The sequence below is a fragment of the Eschrichtius robustus genome, chromosome 13, assembly GCF_028021215.1.
Source record: "Eschrichtius robustus isolate mEscRob2 chromosome 13, mEscRob2.pri, whole genome shotgun sequence".
Lineage (NCBI taxonomy): Eukaryota > Metazoa > Chordata > Mammalia > Artiodactyla > Eschrichtiidae > Eschrichtius > Eschrichtius robustus.
In genome coordinates, this window is record NC_090836.1 from 27,537,737 (window position 1) to 27,554,377 (window position 16,641).

Sequence of the window (16,641 nt, forward strand, 5' to 3'; positions counted from 1 at the left end):
AGTTCACAAAGCATAACTATGTTTATGCTTTATTTACAGATTCAGTAAATTACTTACATGTAGCTGATATAATGTAAAAAAAAAAATCCTGGGCCCTGGAATCTGTCCAGCTTCCTTTTAGTGTCAGAAGAGAAAAGGCTCAAACTCAAACTTTGTTATTGACTCTTGGAAATGGCAGTGAGGCGGCCTAGTGCCTAAGAGACCACAAGGTTACAGGAGAACTGAAGGGAACTGACTTCTGGGTCTGAGCACAGTAGTTTGGGGAGTAGAATGTGCACACCTCTGGCCACTATGGCGGTGGAGGGCAGCAGGATGGAGAATGGGTTTGGTGCACAATGCCCCCCTCTTTGAAAAGGAAATCAAAACATTTTTAAAGGGACATTTAAAGTCTCGATCTGGTTTATTTAAGAATTATTATCCTCAAATAATGCATTTTCACAGAAATTTGTTTTTTCAGGTATATTAACTGCCTTACTCCATAGTATTTTTAAAAGTATTTTTATCTAACCAATTAAAATAAATCCAGTGTCCTGAAATCCACATTTTATTTAACTAAGCCCTGATTTTTCTTATGATATTCCTACTATGCTTCTTGACATTCAGTGTTAAAGAAAATAGAACCCGGGAGATTGGGATTGACATATATACACTAATATGTATAAAATAGATAACTAATAAGAACCTGCTGTATAAAAAATTAAATTAAATTATATTTTTTAAAAAAGAAAATGGGACCCACCTGGATCTCAAGTTCTTTCACTACAAAGTCTCTTCTTTCTTTAAAATACCAAAAGTCTTGCGTTAATTCCAAAGTTTGTACAATACATTTTGGGTAACTCCAGAAAGTCATTAACTATCTTCTGATTCATGGAGAGTTCTTACTATCTTAGTGGGTAAATAAATGCAGAAAAAACTCTGAATAATTATGTGAATAATTCTTTCTTCCAAATGTACATGGGCTTAGGTGTTACTTTTGGTAGAAAAAAGACCACCAAGCTTATCCTCCTGCTGCAGCACAAGTCTCAAACCTGAGTAAAGATGTTCCTGACAGCCGGCTATATCTGTTTTGAACCCTATGCAAATCTTGGTTTTCTTTGACACCTATTGCTTTATCATCTGGTTGGGAGATCATTGAAGATACTCAGGTTTCTAATTCAGGCAAATCTGCCATATTGAAAGCAATAGCAACTACAGTCTGTACTCAATTAAAATAAAACCTATAAATATAGATAAAGAAGTATATATTTTCTTTACAAATATTATTATTCTTTTGCATGCTACAGGCATAGACTATAAAGCTATTGTAACACATCTACAATGCTGTGAACATTACCTGAGACTTTACTGTTGGTTCTTCTGCAACCACAATAACTCTGTCTCTGGGGTTTAAGATACCACCTATTAAGAATGTCCCTATATGTACTTAATTGTATAGATTAACTATCAGTTATTGAACCTGCTCTGTTTCCAATTTTCTACTGTAATGGATTACTTCCATTGTGATCTAGGAAGACCAGTGTTCCAAATATCTAAATTCCAGTAAAATTCATTACTTTCAACTTAAGTTCCAAACTTAATTTCACCAAGATTTTTTCCTGACCACTTTTCTGTTGTGGTTCCAGATGTGATGAATATGTCACACAGTTGGATGAGATGCAGAGACAGTTAGCAGCTGCAGAGGATGAGAAGAAGACTCTAAACACTTTGTTACGAATGGCTATCCAGCAAAAACTCGCCCTGACCCAGCGGCTGGAGGACTTAGAATTTGACCATGAGCAGTCCCGTCGCAGCAAAGGCAAACTTGGAAAGAGCAAGATCGGCAGCCCTAAAGTAAGTGGGGAGGCATCAGTCACCGTGCCCACCATAGACACTTACCTCCTGCATAGTCAGGGCCCACAGACACCCAACATTCGGGTCAGCAGTGGCACTCAGAGGAAAAGGTATGCATGCAGCGATCTTCATAGTATGGTGCAGTGGCCAGATTTTAGTTAACTGCAAAAATTAATGTGCTCTTATTGTGGAGGATGGAGGAAGGAAAGGAAAGGAAAAACTGGGAGTGGGTGTATAAATGGGCCTTGCCAATGTTGGTTTTTCCAAATTAAAACCTTTGGATACTTGTGTTTATTTATTCCTTTCTGTCCCCCACACCCCATCTCTTGGTTAACCATAATATACTTTTCAAGTGTCTGTTAACATTTTTGCTGTTCCTTGTATGCATAAATATGCCTCTCCCTTACCTCCAACCTAAAAATTGGTAGATAAAAAGGTCAATATTAAGAATGAAGCTATGTTTTACATGGGTGATAGTTTTAATGGCAATGGTGCTATTTACCAGCTTCTCTCTAACGAGGCAAGGATATGAATGTGTTCTCTTAGGGGAACTTTTGTCCATATTCCGAAAACTGATGACTGACTGAAAGGAGATGTCTCTATTTAGGTCAAATAGGATGGAATATGTATAGTCTTTTTCTTAAAAACAGGTTTTTGTGCTTTTTCATTTGGTATGTGAATATTGTTCAGAAGTCACTTGTATGGTTTTTAATGGCTTGATTTTATGACCTTTTTCCAGAGTCCTGGATGTTGAATTACTTACCCTGTATTTTCAGTTAATAGTAAAATTTTTATTTTAGGAGTTTTCAGTTAAGAATCAAACAATATAAATATTTTCTATTTGTGGTTCAAACTGACTAACTATAATAAATCTCTTTTCCAGTATCCAGGACAGTTTCCAAATAGGGTTGTATCCTGGTATGGAAACTAAACATTTAGTGAAAATCTTGATTTACTTGTTAAAAAATTTTAAATGCCAATTTAAATAATGTTGTCACTGGTGAGGCTTTGAAAGGTAATTAAAGTAAAACTTTTTTGTTTCCTATATGTATTTTCTTGGATCTCCTGCAAGACAATTTTCACCTTCCCTTTGTGATCAGAGCCGTCCCAGGACTTCAGGGGCTTCCTACCTACAGAATTTATTAAGAGTTCCCCCTGATCCCACCTCCACAGAGTCATTTCTTCTGAAGGGCCCCCCTTCCATGAGTGAATTCATCCAAGGGCACCGGCTCAGCAAGGAAAAAAGGTTAACCGTGGCTCCACCAGGTAAACATTTTTTCCTTGGGTGCATGTGATGCAAATGATGAGTTGAATAGACAGCTCTCCCCTTCCTTCCAACCACTCACTCCCACCCATCCACATAGTCTAACTTTGATGACGGTAAATTCCTACGGTTAAAGTAAAAATGCCTTTATACCTCTCTTTCGGTTTCCTTCTTTACTCAGCCAGACAATCATTTCTTAGGAGTCTCCAGCGACCTCGTTTTAACAGCCAAGGATGGAAAATGAGAGTTGGAAGGAATGGGATAGCTGAAGGGAAACTAGCAACAGACACAACACAGGACACACACAGTCAGGTCCTATTTGCAGTTTGGTAGCTCATAGCAATTCCGTCTTGGTCAAATTTTGTCATTTTCTTCTGATCATTTTTAATGTAATTTCAGTAAAGGGAACCATCTTTATAAAAAGCCTTTTGGGCTGATCTCCTTTTATAGTGACTCAGAATGTCTCCTCAGTTATAGAGAATGTAAAAGTAAAATCCTCTAAGGTTTTGCTCCTCAGGAACATTTAGGTCTTAGTATAATGTTCTTATAGTTTGTAAGCCCTTATTGATTTGTGCTTACCAGCATGCTCACAACTTACTTTAGCTTCACTGTTTAGCATTTTTCTTTTTTCTTTTTTTAACATTTTTTATTTTTTCTATGAAAGGCCTCAACTGAAAATGTGACTTCTGGCAGATAAAGATCATCCTTTTGGGAAATCCCTGCCTGCATGCTAACTATAGGTCAGAGGTGGTACACAGGAATTCTGTGAAACAAAATAAGCCCAAAGGCAGCTGTTATTAGGCTATTGCAGGGAATGAAAAATTAAAACTAATTCTATTTAGTTGTCAACAGTCAGAAACTCAGGAGATTTCACCTGAACAGCTGTATTTCTGGGCTCCCTTGAAGGATTCTGAATATCTGGCAGCCGTCAGCAACCTGTTGGATCTATGTAGTGCCTGCTGCTTTTAAACAGGGCAAACTGCAGTTTACCACAGGGCCCCTCGCTCCCAATTACTTATATCCAGCCTGCTGCACTTGTTTCTGTTATCTTCCGGCCCCTACTGTAACCTTTGAGTTTGCCACCTTGGCCACAGAATTTTTTTTTTTTTAATTTACTTCAATTTTACCTTAATTCCTTTTTGGAAACCTCAGCCTTTGGATCTCTAACACTGTACTTTCCTTATCTGATTCATAAGTCAGCCTAGTGATTGGGATTAAAAGATATGGTGTGGAAATTTATAGCAGAAGTTAAACATTCTAAGAATGTTTGAGGACATAGGTAGTGATGAGGAGTTAGAAGAGCCTTAGCAGCCAAAATGTACACCTAAAACAAAAGGCAACAACCCTCCTGGATGTTCCTCCTTTCATTACTCTTTTCCTCTTCTTTTAGACCCCTTTGGAAGTCTGTGAGTCACCAAAGTGATCCTGATTCATCAGGACACCTAACTTAAATAAAACCCACGGGTCTTTTTGTGTTCCAACTGGACTTAGTAGCACTATCTTCTAGAACTTAGAAAAGAAATTCTGTGATTAATAAGTAACCCTATTGTATTTTAATTTGAAAAGTGACATATCAATAAGATTAAAATTAGTAATGAATATTAATAACAACTATTTTCATTTTATGTATGACTAGTTGATGCTTGTTTACATTAATATCTATTTTACATCATTGTCATTACATTGTGGAAACCACTAACAGATATCATAAACTTTTCTATGTTACTGCCTAGTCTTATTTTTATTTTTAAAGGTTGTATCGTAGATTCTATTTCAGATATTGTTATTGCATTAATCACTACATCCTCTCGTTAGCCACTGAGATGGTTTTCCATTATTTGTTATAAGATGCTGTTAGGAATAGCATGCATTCAACTTCTCATATATTTCATTTTCTTCTCAAGAGTGAGATCACTGGGTTAAAGTATGAACATCTTTATGTTTTTTGCTCCATTTTGATGTGCTGTCAAAAAGGGCATATCATGTACTAAAAGTCCGACATTTTCACACATTCTGACTCTTTCTACAACTTTATAGACACTGTACACATCTTGCAACTCTAAGGCTAGTCAGCATACATGAATGAGAATACTATTACGACGTCTTAAATTCTTTAGTTTTGAATAATGAGAAAATGCCATAGGCCTTAGAAATGATTGCTATATACAAGATTAGAGATAAATAATGTGGAATTCAGAATCGTCATTAGGCCAGAAAATCATTTTAATGACAACTTAGCATTTTGATAAACCTTATATTTTTAACCATTTATTTGAAGTTAAAATAATAAAAGCAGGAAGGAAGTAAAGCTGTTATTATAGCCTGAAGAATTTTTAATTGGATATCATGGAACCAATCAGATTAATCGTTAATAAATTCTTAAACCAACCCAGCAACATTTTCTAAAAGGTTCTGGTTAAATGAATTACTATAGAAACTTATTAGCCATCTACACCAAATTGTAGCTTCTAAAAATATTTGCACTATTGACAATATATATTATTTTTCCTAGGCTGAACTATATTGTATAAAACATATTAAACATTATTTGATGCTTTTACTATATAAAATGTTTTCATTAAGCTGAGGCAGGGAAAATATGCCATATATATCTAGTCCTATGTCCTATGCAAGACATATCTTAAACCCATGGGAAATAATAGGTTTTATGAGTTTAATGTTATTATTATAAATTTACCTGCTGGTAACAATATATATTCATCACTTTAAAAGGACAATTTCCTGTTAATTTATCAGAATGTTTTTTGATAGGCATTGTTTTCAAAAATATATTTTTAATATATATTTTTAGGTGATTTTAATTATTCTAATCAGCAGATATATAGGTTTTCTATTGTGGATCATTGAAGTAATTAAATCAATAGAAATGATATTAGTTTAATTTGTTTTGGATCCTTTGGTTGAGGAATTGGAAGAGGTATAAATCTCATTTAACTTTTAAAACAGTTACATAAACAGAACATAAAATATTATTTACCATATATAAGGAATATTTTCAAATAGATTTCACTTCTATGAGATGGTAAGCAGAAACCACATCTTCTTCAAGGCAGAATTTCTCAATTTCTGGAAAATCAATTCTAGGATAGGGCATTGATTTTCAAAATTAGTAGAATGTTTTGTGCTAATTTGTTAGTACATTTTACTGATTGATTTCCAATGTTACTAAAACCTTGTGGAGGAAAATTCTGGCTATGGCTCTGTCTCTGCTTGCTACCTTAGCCCCTGAAATCCCAGAGGTTCCAGCCATGGCTTGTTGACTTTCTTGTTCTTGACTTTATCCTTATTTAGCATACAAACTCCAGCGTCCTCCCCCATGTGCCTACTAGCTTTGATGAACTTGAATCAAAAGGGGCCCTTCTGATATCAGCAAGTTTGCAATCAGGCAGCAGATAGTATATCTTCATAATATCAGTGGTTATTTTGTAGCCAACATTGTATCTCAATGCCTTCACTACCTAGGCCTATATAATTAATAAAAACTTACAATTTAATCAACAATTTAAATCAGTCTACCAGAATATGTGAAAGGAATCTATGCAGTTCATAGGCCACAGATGTTATTTCTGTAGTAAAGACCTAAATGCATCATTTGTACAAGTGAATTAGGGACCCAGTTGCAACATGGGGGGCGGGGGGGAGCTTCCCCACACCGAGCAATTCTTTGACACCAGCTGGGTGCCCTATGATTCAACTCAATTCTGACACTATCTACCTGGAGATGGCATCAGATTCCACGGGTTGAGGACTGAGTCCTACAAGACTGCCCCACCCCCCACTTCATAAGCCAGTTGCAAGCCCGGATCATGACCTGTGTTTCTGACCCACCGCAATAGATTGGGGTTCCCACGACCCCTCCTTGAACTCCAGGTGCCAGTCCAAAGTCCAGGTTGTTACCTTACTTCTGAACTACTGGCTATAAATCAGAGGTTCCCATGACCCGCTCTTCAGATTCAATTAATTTGCTACTTCCTTGATCACCAGTTTAGTATAAAAGGATGTAACTCAGGAAGAGCCAGACAGAAGAGATGTGGAGGGCAAGGAATGGGGATAGGCGCACAGCTTTTTTTGCCTGCTCTCCTAGGGCGACACTCTCCCCCAATCTCCGCGTGTTCACCAACCCAGAAGCTCTGTGAACCCTGTCCTTTCGGATTTTTATGGAGGCTTCATTAAAGAAGCATGAGTTTGATTAAATTGTTGGCCGCTGGGTGATTGATTCAACCTTCAGCCTCTCCCCGGAAGGTCAGGGGTTGCAACTGAAAGTTCAAACTCTCTAATTCTGTGGTTGGTTCTCCTGGCAACCAGCCTCCGCCCTTAGGTGGGGTCCTAAAGTCATCTCATTAACACAAGAGACTCTTTTGTCATTCTCAGCACTTAAGAAATTCCAAGGGTTTGGGGAGCTAAGGGTCAGGAATCCTGGACGAAGACCAAATATACATTTCTTATAAATCACAATATCGCAACAGGATAAACAAGAAATCTGAAACTTGAAAAAGCAAGTTTGAACTCCCTTCTTGAAGTAATAGCCTAAGCAATTTGCTCCTCGTGAACCTGTGCTTTCCATGTAGGAGCTTTTTCTCTTGAATGTTCTGCTTCCCCATTATCATTTCAATTCCTCTGTCCCTCCCTACCTCTCTCTTTTCCTCGCTCCTTCTCTCTTTCTCTGAAACCATTACTGAACTAATGTGAAAGAATGGTATTGTTTTGAAATCTGAGAATTTTCTATATTTTAGATCTTACCGATTTTTAAAGCAGCTCATAAATGTATTAACCTTAGTATGTAGTCACCCCTTTAGTAATAGATACAACCACGTTCATTAGTGAAAATTGTCTTTACATTTCCGTATATTCAAACAGTAAACGTGTATTTGTGTTTGTTATATTGCAAAGCCTATGTTCTTAAATATGTACCAAAACCACATTTCTTTCATTAACTCATTTCCTCATTCGTCAAAATTTAACAAAATATATTGTGCATCTACTATGTGTCAGGTACTTTTTTTGGCTTTTGGTATAATGTAATGATATTCAAGTAAAACATCACCTCTGTTCTCCCCTTTAAGGGGAGGTAGATAGGCAAATAAGTAATGACATTAATAAATGTTCCTGGTAAATAGAAGAGTTGGAGTGGTGAGGAAATCCTCGCAGAAGAAATGCAAGCACTGGTCGTGATAGGTAACTACAGACCTTAATAGGCAGAAGGTATGTTACCGAGTCCAAGTTCGCTCTGCTTGCCGCACGACAGGCCAGTAAATCAGGAGACGAGGTGTTGAGGCAAGGAATAATGACTTTATTCGGAAAGCCGGCAGACCGAGAAGATGGCAGACCAGGGTCCCCAAAAAACCATCTTATCGGGGTTTGGATGCCAGTTTCTTTTATAGAACAGAGAGGGGGAGGAGGTGAGGAAGTAAAGAAAAAGACCATGTATCTTACAAAATAGGAGGGGATGTGTTAATTTCTTCTTTCCTGCAGCCATTCACAGGTGGGCAGGGTCAGCGTGTCTTCCTGTGAGCTGAACAAAGGCACTTTACTTAACGTTCAGGCAGAGGGGCAGGGTTCCCTGAGGCAGGCCATTATGCATGATTATAATAACAAAAGCAACAAAAAGCAGAGTTTAAAGTCAAAGAAACAGATCTAACATGGAGTTCCCTGTTACAGTTCCCCACTGTCAATGTCCATTCCATAATCTTGTGGCAAAGGGGCGATGACCATTCTAACTGTTTCTTGCTGTGTCTCGTCACATGGATCTTTCTGGGAATGTCCACCATAGGTGCCAGTTGTTTCGAATGTTGAGATTTGTCTTCAAGGAATTTAGGGCTTTTCTATGTATGGGAAGATGCAAGAGTCTGGGCTCACTGAAATCATTCCTTTGATATGTGCCTCAGCTATCTGGGGCCTGTAACCTGTATTTTCACATTCTGAGTTTCCTCAGGGCTCACCATAGGGAGGGGCTGTAGTCTGATGGCTGCTAGGTGGCAGGTATTCTTCTCCTTCCTGAGTTTCCTCAGGGCTCACTGGCTCACGTTGGAGGGCTGCAGTCACTGATGCCATTTCTCAGATCCTCCCCTCTTGGTCAGAAATTTGACCAATATTTGGGAGACGTTTCATGATAAAATTTTGTCCCACGGCGCTGGGAGGTTCATCCCAGATCAGGCGAAAATTCTTGATATGCCACTCCAGGTGCTAATTTTTGGATTAGGCCCTATTGATAATTAAAGATTCTCCAGATCCTCTGTCTAATTATGATCCAGGAGACATTTTCCCTTGTTGCTTCTACCCATTCCTAGAATCACACTATTATAATTATTTTATGTTATAAATGTGGTCTATTTCCTCAAGATGTTTAGCCATAGAGGTTTTGTTGGAGGCCTGGTTACACACTGGGTACTGTAAGAGACAGCAATCTTATAAAATAGACAGAATATAAGTAAATGCAGCTGGTAACACTGACAGAGACATAGTGCAGCAGGGAGACACAAAGCACAAACAATTTGGAAACAAAGAACACATTAAAACAATGATTAGTATAACTAGTTGTAATCCAGTTGCAAGAATTAGCGACCAAAGGAACCATAACTGATTTAATGAGCCATTTGCAGTTTCACTGTACTGGCCATGTACGCACAGCTTAATCTTTGAGACAAGCATATGCTACTGGCAGGATCAACCAGGTAGAGAGAAAAAGATAAATGTTTCATCTTTGTTTACAAAGGCATACTTTATCAACTTGTTGTAGGTCATAGCATAAGAGAAAAGGTTTTTTTTCTGAAAAACAAAGATTAAAGCCAGTATATTTTCCAAAGTCATAAAGTTATAAATCATATGTACCAGTTCATTCAGTCCCATGTAATTAATTCCTGTTGATCTGGATGAAGTAATCAGGTTTTCTATTAGGTTTGTCATTTGTTACCCAGTCCAGTGATATTATCTAAAGGCTATCAGAAACTAATTGTTAAAAAGTTCCTTTTTATGAGTCTTCTTGAAAATCTTCATTTTGTAAAAACATCAGGACAAAACTTAAAATAGCCTGGTTAAAGATTGGAATACAATGCAATTAGCAGGAAACTTGGATATTTCTGTGACACATAACATTTTAGAATAACTAGAGTTATGACTGATAACATATCAGGATATATCGGAAGTTAGGGATTCCATATACATTTTGGAATATCTATATTAATGACATCTATCCATGCACTATAACCTAAAGTTCATCTCCAATCACTTGACAATATTTTTGAAGTAATTTAACATACCAAATAAACTTAGTTTGACATTCCTCTCCGAGATGTCTCAGAGATGTTCTTTTCAAGTATCCCAGAGTCAGCTGGAGGCTAAAAAGCTTAGTCAGATTTTGATATTGGGGAAGCTTGTTAAAAATATCAAAAAGCTTTTAAAACACAACAGGATCATAGGTCACTGTGAAACAATACTTATTCATTTAACCAAAGTCAGAAAATGATTAAAAGAAAACAAATACAGGTCACCTAAGGGGACAGAAACTCATACAATCTGTTATCAAAAAGGAGCACTTCTAACAGAGAGAAAGAGATCAAATTCCAGTCTTGTATTAGCTTACTTAACAAAATCCATTTACTTAGTTAACTTCAATTTAAATTTAGTTAATCCTGGGCTTGCCTGGTGGCACAGTGGTTAAGAATCCCCCTGCCAATGCAGGGGACATGGGTTTGAGCCCTGGTCCGGGAAGATCCCACATGCTGTGGAGCAACTAAGCCCGTGCGCCACAACTACTGAGCCCGCGTGCCACAACTACTGAAGCTCTCACACCTAGAGCCCGTGCTCCGCAACAAGAGAAGCCACCGCAATGAGAAGCCCGTGCACCACAACGAAGAGTAGCCCCTGCTCACCGCAACTAGAGAAAGCCTGCGCACAGCAATGAAAACCCAACAGAGCCAAAAATAAATAAATAAATTTATAAATAAATTAATAAATTTAGTTAATCCTGACCATATATAAAACTTTCTCAGTAAAAGGTAATTCCATTCCTCATACCTTAACTGAAAACACACATTCTACCATACTGAAATGTTTTATTATTTTCAGTAGCTTTAATTATAAATTAGAATCCCTGACTCTTAAAAACTTTGATTTCTAGTGAAAACCAAGAGGCAAGTAATAGTTACCAAAACCTGGAGAGACTATCTTAGATTATTTTTAGAACATAATTATTCTTATAGAGTTTACCTAAAAGCTCTTTTCTCATTACATTTACTTTAAAGTTTAATCATATCAAGTTATTTTTCTTGCTGACCAATTTGCAACAGATATAATAAGATTTCATTTAACTTCTATTAAACCTAGGTGCAGTGAAAGTATTATACTTAATGTTGATGACTCTAAAGACATGTCTACATTAATTAGATCAATAAACTTAAACAATATCAGGTATTAATTTAATACTGAATATTTCTCAGTTCACATGAACCTGAAATTCACTTAGCTTAATTTCTCTTGTATTTAGAATTGTTTGATTTGTAAGCGCTTACTTTAAGCCAATTAAATAGAGCTCATTTACAAGTTAACCTCAGCAATGTTATCCAAAGACAAAGACACACACAAACACACAAACAGAGAGACCTCATGGTTCTCATTTCAAAATTTCAGCCCTGAGTCAGGTACAGCCATGTAAAACCCATCAGTTTACAACAGAGTTTGGATTAAAGTTGGGTTTCTGGCAGATGGAACAAATCAAGCTCCCTTGTCTATATGGCTAAATCTTAAAAGACACTTAGGACTTCTATTTATCCTTGACAAGTCAATTTCTAAATTACTTTACCCTCTTTTCAAAATTTGCATTTTAAAAAGATGGCAGAGATGAGGGTTCCTGAGAAGACCAAATGGGACATTTGCATCTCAAAGATACAGGCAAGTTTCTCCTAGGATGACTTTGTTTCCTTCTCTGGGGTTGCCAGGGGCACCATTTGTAGGCTCCAGTGGGACCCTGATGTCAAGCTGTTCTGGCAAAAAAGTTACTTGAGCATTTAATTTACAAAGGAGATCTTGTCCCAAAAGGGGTATTGGACACTCTGGCATATATAAGAAGCTATGTTTCAGGGTGAGGTTCCCTAGTTGGCATTCTAGACGTTTAAGAACGAATGGTTTTGTACTTCTCCAGAAACTCCCGTGACCCAGATAGACTGAGATGTTTTCTGTGCCACCTTGGTGTTTACCACAGAATATGTGGCACCCGTATCTATTAGAAAGCCAACCAACTTGCTCGCCACTGTCAAAGTTATCCGGGGCTCCTGAGGGGAAATTAGAATCAGACGCCTCAAGTCTAAGGGAGTACCCTGGCCACTTACAGGATGTCAGCACAAGGGAAATTGCCCTTCTGTGGAAGTGGCTACCAGTCCAAATTGGGTGCCCTGTTGGGTCTTAGATGGTGATACTAAACCAGGTCCCTGTGCCTCGGGTGTTAACACAGAAAATTTTATTCGAGCCCTGTGGGTAGGGGAAACAGGAGGCAGTGAAAGGAGTGAGTATGTTGGTGGCATGGGGGCAGTTGGAACAACTGCTGGTGCAGCCTGCTTGGCCAGTGGGGAAGCTGTGTGAGCCAGAGGGGGGTTTAGGTTTTGAGTACCATGTCACCATTCTCATTTTCTCCCTCTTCCCCTTGTAGAACAGGTTCCCCTTTGGGTTTCCTTTTAGATCGCTGCACCATAAGGTGGCAGTCCTCTGACTCCTTTTCCTCCTGATGCAATAGCATAAGTGCTTCTACATATGGAGTCTCATCTCTTTTCCCTGTTCTTTTGCAAAACACTTCTACTGCGAGATCGTATAATAATTGAGTGATGCCACAGACCGGCTGCAGAAAGCTAGAAGTTCCTGGCGGTGAGGGGTAAGGAACTGAAAAGCACCAGTATGGGATCAGAAGGGCCAAGACAACTGATGGTTGCAAGGCAAGTTTATTCAAAGAGCATGAATGTATACATAGGTTTAGTACGGAACGAATAGCAGACAATAAATCAGTAAACCTTGTTTTCCACATAATTCTGTCGCCACTATCTATGCATCAGCATGCTTTATGGGCCATTCTCTGGAGATACAGACTTCCCCCTTAGGGCAGCACGTCCTTCTTCTGGGGAACAACCAGGGGCTCTTAGATCCAGAGCAGGCACCTGGAACGAAACTGGCCGCAAGCCATTTTCCTTTTTTACGCTCAATACCGCGGCGTCAGGAGTGCATACCAAGAAAGAGACAAGCAGTTCTCCGGAAAGCAGAAAGCTGAATAAGCTTACAGTTTGGGGGCCACCACAGAGTGAGCCATTCAGGGGCCATCGCTCTTCTGATCCTAACATATATTGGGTCCACACCCTATTACAATAGTATATGTGTCTTTCTTAGTCATAGGCTCACGGCTGTGTTTTACCCAGTTATCTAATATATGCCCCAAAGGGCTCTCCTTTGGGATAGATGGAGTATTTCCCATTTTTATAAGTTTGATAACACCAAAACACAAAAGACGCAAATTCCAACACAAAAGGCACAAACAAATTCCAACGTTGATGCACACAGAACCAAAACCAAAACCAAACCCAACAAACCGGTTACCAAAATCATCCAATGACAATTCCCCTCTCCAACAGGGTACCCCAACCAAACAGACTGACTTGTCCCGTAAAGGAAAAGCCCAAATTGAGGGGGGGGGGTAATATGTTCCCGGTGTGCACGCCAGAGCGACTTACCCTCCAACATCGAGCCTGTCAACTCATAGAAGTTTGTCGGTTCCTTGCTTCAACTGCCAAACGCTGGGGTAACCAGTGCTGTTTCAGGGAGTTTTGAAGGAAAGATCCTCAGGACAAATGGTCCCGGCAGCTGCTATGACCTTGCCCCAGTATTCCGTGACCAGGGCCAGCTAGCCGCGAGCAGCAAGGCTCCTGGCAGGCTAAGCCAAATTTGTTACTGAGTCCAAGTTCGCTCTGCTTGCTCTGCTCACTACACAACAGGCTAATAAATTGGGAGACGAGGTGTTGAGGCAAGGAATAACGACCTTATTCGGAAAGCTGGCAGACCAAGAAGATGGAAGACTAGGGTCCCCAAAAAACCATCTTACCGGGGTTTGGATGCCAGTTTCTTTTATAGAACAGAGAGGGGGAGGAGGTGAGGAAGTAAGGTAAAAAGGCCATTTATCTTGCAAAATTTCTTCTTTTCTGCAGCCATTCACAGGTGGGCAGGGTCAGATTGGCTCCCTGTGAGCTGAACTAAGGCACTTTAGTTTAACATTCGGGCAGAGGGGCAGGGTTCCCTGAGGCAGACCATTATGTATGATTATAATAACAAAAGCAATGAAAAGCAAAGGTTAAAGTCAAAGAAACAGATCCAACATGGAGTCCGATATAGCTCTTCCCTGCTACCGGTAGGGGTGCAGGTGTGGGTAATGAGAAAAGCCTTATAGGAAAGGAGGTCACCTTGCACAAAGGCCATGAGCTTGGGGCTAGAAACTGGAGCAGGACTTGGGAGTGATGGAAAATGACACTGGAAAGGCAGGCAGGGACTTGAAAACAGAGGGCCGGGTTCGTGAGAGCAGACTTTATTCCAAGGGCACAGGTAACAGTTTTAAGAAGAAGAGCAGATTTTTAGTATATAAGATCACCCTGACAGCAAGGTGGAGAATGGATTAGATGTAGGTAATGTTACCCGAAAAACTGGGTTCACCTCTTGGTGGGTGTCCAGCCAAAAGACACAACCAAGCCAAAGACTGGGAGGAGGAAGGATTTATTACTTGCCGCAAGTAAGGAAAACACCGGGGATCTTTCCCAGAGCAGTGTCTCCCCAAACAGCAAAATTGGGGAAGTTTTAACAAGAAGTGTATTCATGAAGGGGCTTGGTTGAGTCCAAGCTTTAGTTGATTGAAGTCAGGAGGGTCAGAAAAGGTCAACATCATCGTCCCTTAGGTTCCAGTTGATCTGGTGGTTGAGCACTTCATGCTAATCTTTACCATTCAAGCAAAACTGGGAGTTTTTACAGCTGATATATTATGTTTGCTATTGTTACTTCTCTTGCCTGATAACAGGCAATGTTTCTGCATTCTTTTGTTCCCTTAAGATTATTGAGAACTGTTCAAGGCCAGGCTTAGATTATAAAATGGCTTAGGGCAAAAATGACTTCTCTTAAGTCAAGAAAGCCATGCCTGGTTCTCTTTCTCCTGGAACCCCCTGCCCCTAACTGCTTACAGTAACACCTGAGGTAAAGAAGCAACTACAGAGTCTAATGAAATGTGAAATGAGAGGTGGTGGAGACTCGGAATCAAAACTGTGAGGAATATGAATGTTTACAAGTGTCTGAAAGCAAAGTAGTTCAGCTCTACGCAAAAGCCAGCGTGTCCTGTGTACACACACACATCCTGCTCTAACTGCCTGTGCTTCTTCATCCTCCCGTGGTTTGTCTGTGGAAGGAGCTCGGTAAATGCTAATTGAGCTGACTTCCTGAACTAACCGCCTCAGTGGTTTTTTGCCTAAAGTGTGTTTTTTCCTATAGAGGCTTCTCCATTTTTGTGTGTTCCACTTCCCCACATACTTTCTTTTTCCACAGGATTCAATTCTTGAAATGGTAGGAGTGAACAGCATTCTGTTGAAACTTGTAATCATTTAGGGTTGTATTTGCTTTTAACATAGCTTCTACAGAGTTTTCCCCAGCAGAGGAAGGCTTGAGCATTTTCTCATGCTAGAGCATGTTGCCCTTAGTTTGGAATCTGCTAAAACAATTCATTTTACAGTGGAAATGTGCAACACCCTTAAATTTTGTTTCAATTCTTTCAGTGTTTCTTCAAGTAGCAATTCCATTTTTACAGGAAGTCTTTTAGTATAGAATGATCTTGGGTTGGAATGTGCGAAGAATGTCATCTGAGAGCTATATCTCTCCTTTAGATTCTGTCCATCTCTGTAATGACAGATACCTAATTGAAAACTGAGAAATACAGGAATTTATCTCATTTTTTTTCAAATAGCTCCGTATTTGCTTTGGTTAGATAAATATCAAATGTCCTCCAGTTTAGCTGAGTGTTTTGATTTTCACCCAGATAACTAGTTTCATGTAAAAATATTTTGGAATTTTAAGATTTTTTTCCCTTCCTTGTTTTCTTTTGCAAAAGTTTTAAGCTAGATGTCTCATATATACCAGCTTTACCATCATGTGCATAAATGCACAAAAATTATAAAGAGTTTTCTGATCCCTTGTCTCCACTGGGTAGAATTAGCTGCTTCGTCCTCTACTCCTCACTACAGACAGTACAGTCACAATTTGTCTTAAAATCAGATTTTTCTATGAGTCTGTAAGCTTTTGGGCAGAAACCTTGCCTCTTTTAATCCCCAGGATCTTACACTGTACCTGGCACATAGTATGCCCTCAGTTTGTTGGATAATTGGTAATTAGTCCAAATTTTCTACAGTTATTCAAAATATACAGCTTTATTGTGGTTTATCATCTCTATATGCAGTTCTTCCGATATACAGAATTATAGTGCATTTCCAATGTAGTTTAAAGTAGGTGATGTAATAAAATCTATA

General features: G+C 38.9%; 1 protein-coding gene across 14 annotated transcripts in view; it reads left to right on the forward strand.

The window, feature by feature from the left end:
- Positions 1–16,641, forward strand: part of BICD1 (BICD cargo adaptor 1) — a 207,963-nt gene that overhangs the window by 173,209 nt on the left and 18,113 nt on the right. For 4 of the 14 annotated variants that reach the window (XM_068560533.1, XM_068560532.1, XM_068560535.1 and 1 more), the window contains exons 7-8: positions 1,623–1,940; positions 2,903–3,096. In XM_068560533.1, coding sequence (XP_068416634.1) covers positions 1,623–1,940; positions 2,903–3,096 — 512 coding nt within the window. Of the gene's footprint in view, positions 1–1,622; positions 1,993–2,902; positions 3,097–16,641 lie in introns of those variants that run through there. The other 10 variants (XM_068560539.1, XM_068560543.1, XM_068560548.1 and 7 more) reach the window with 5 other exon arrangements.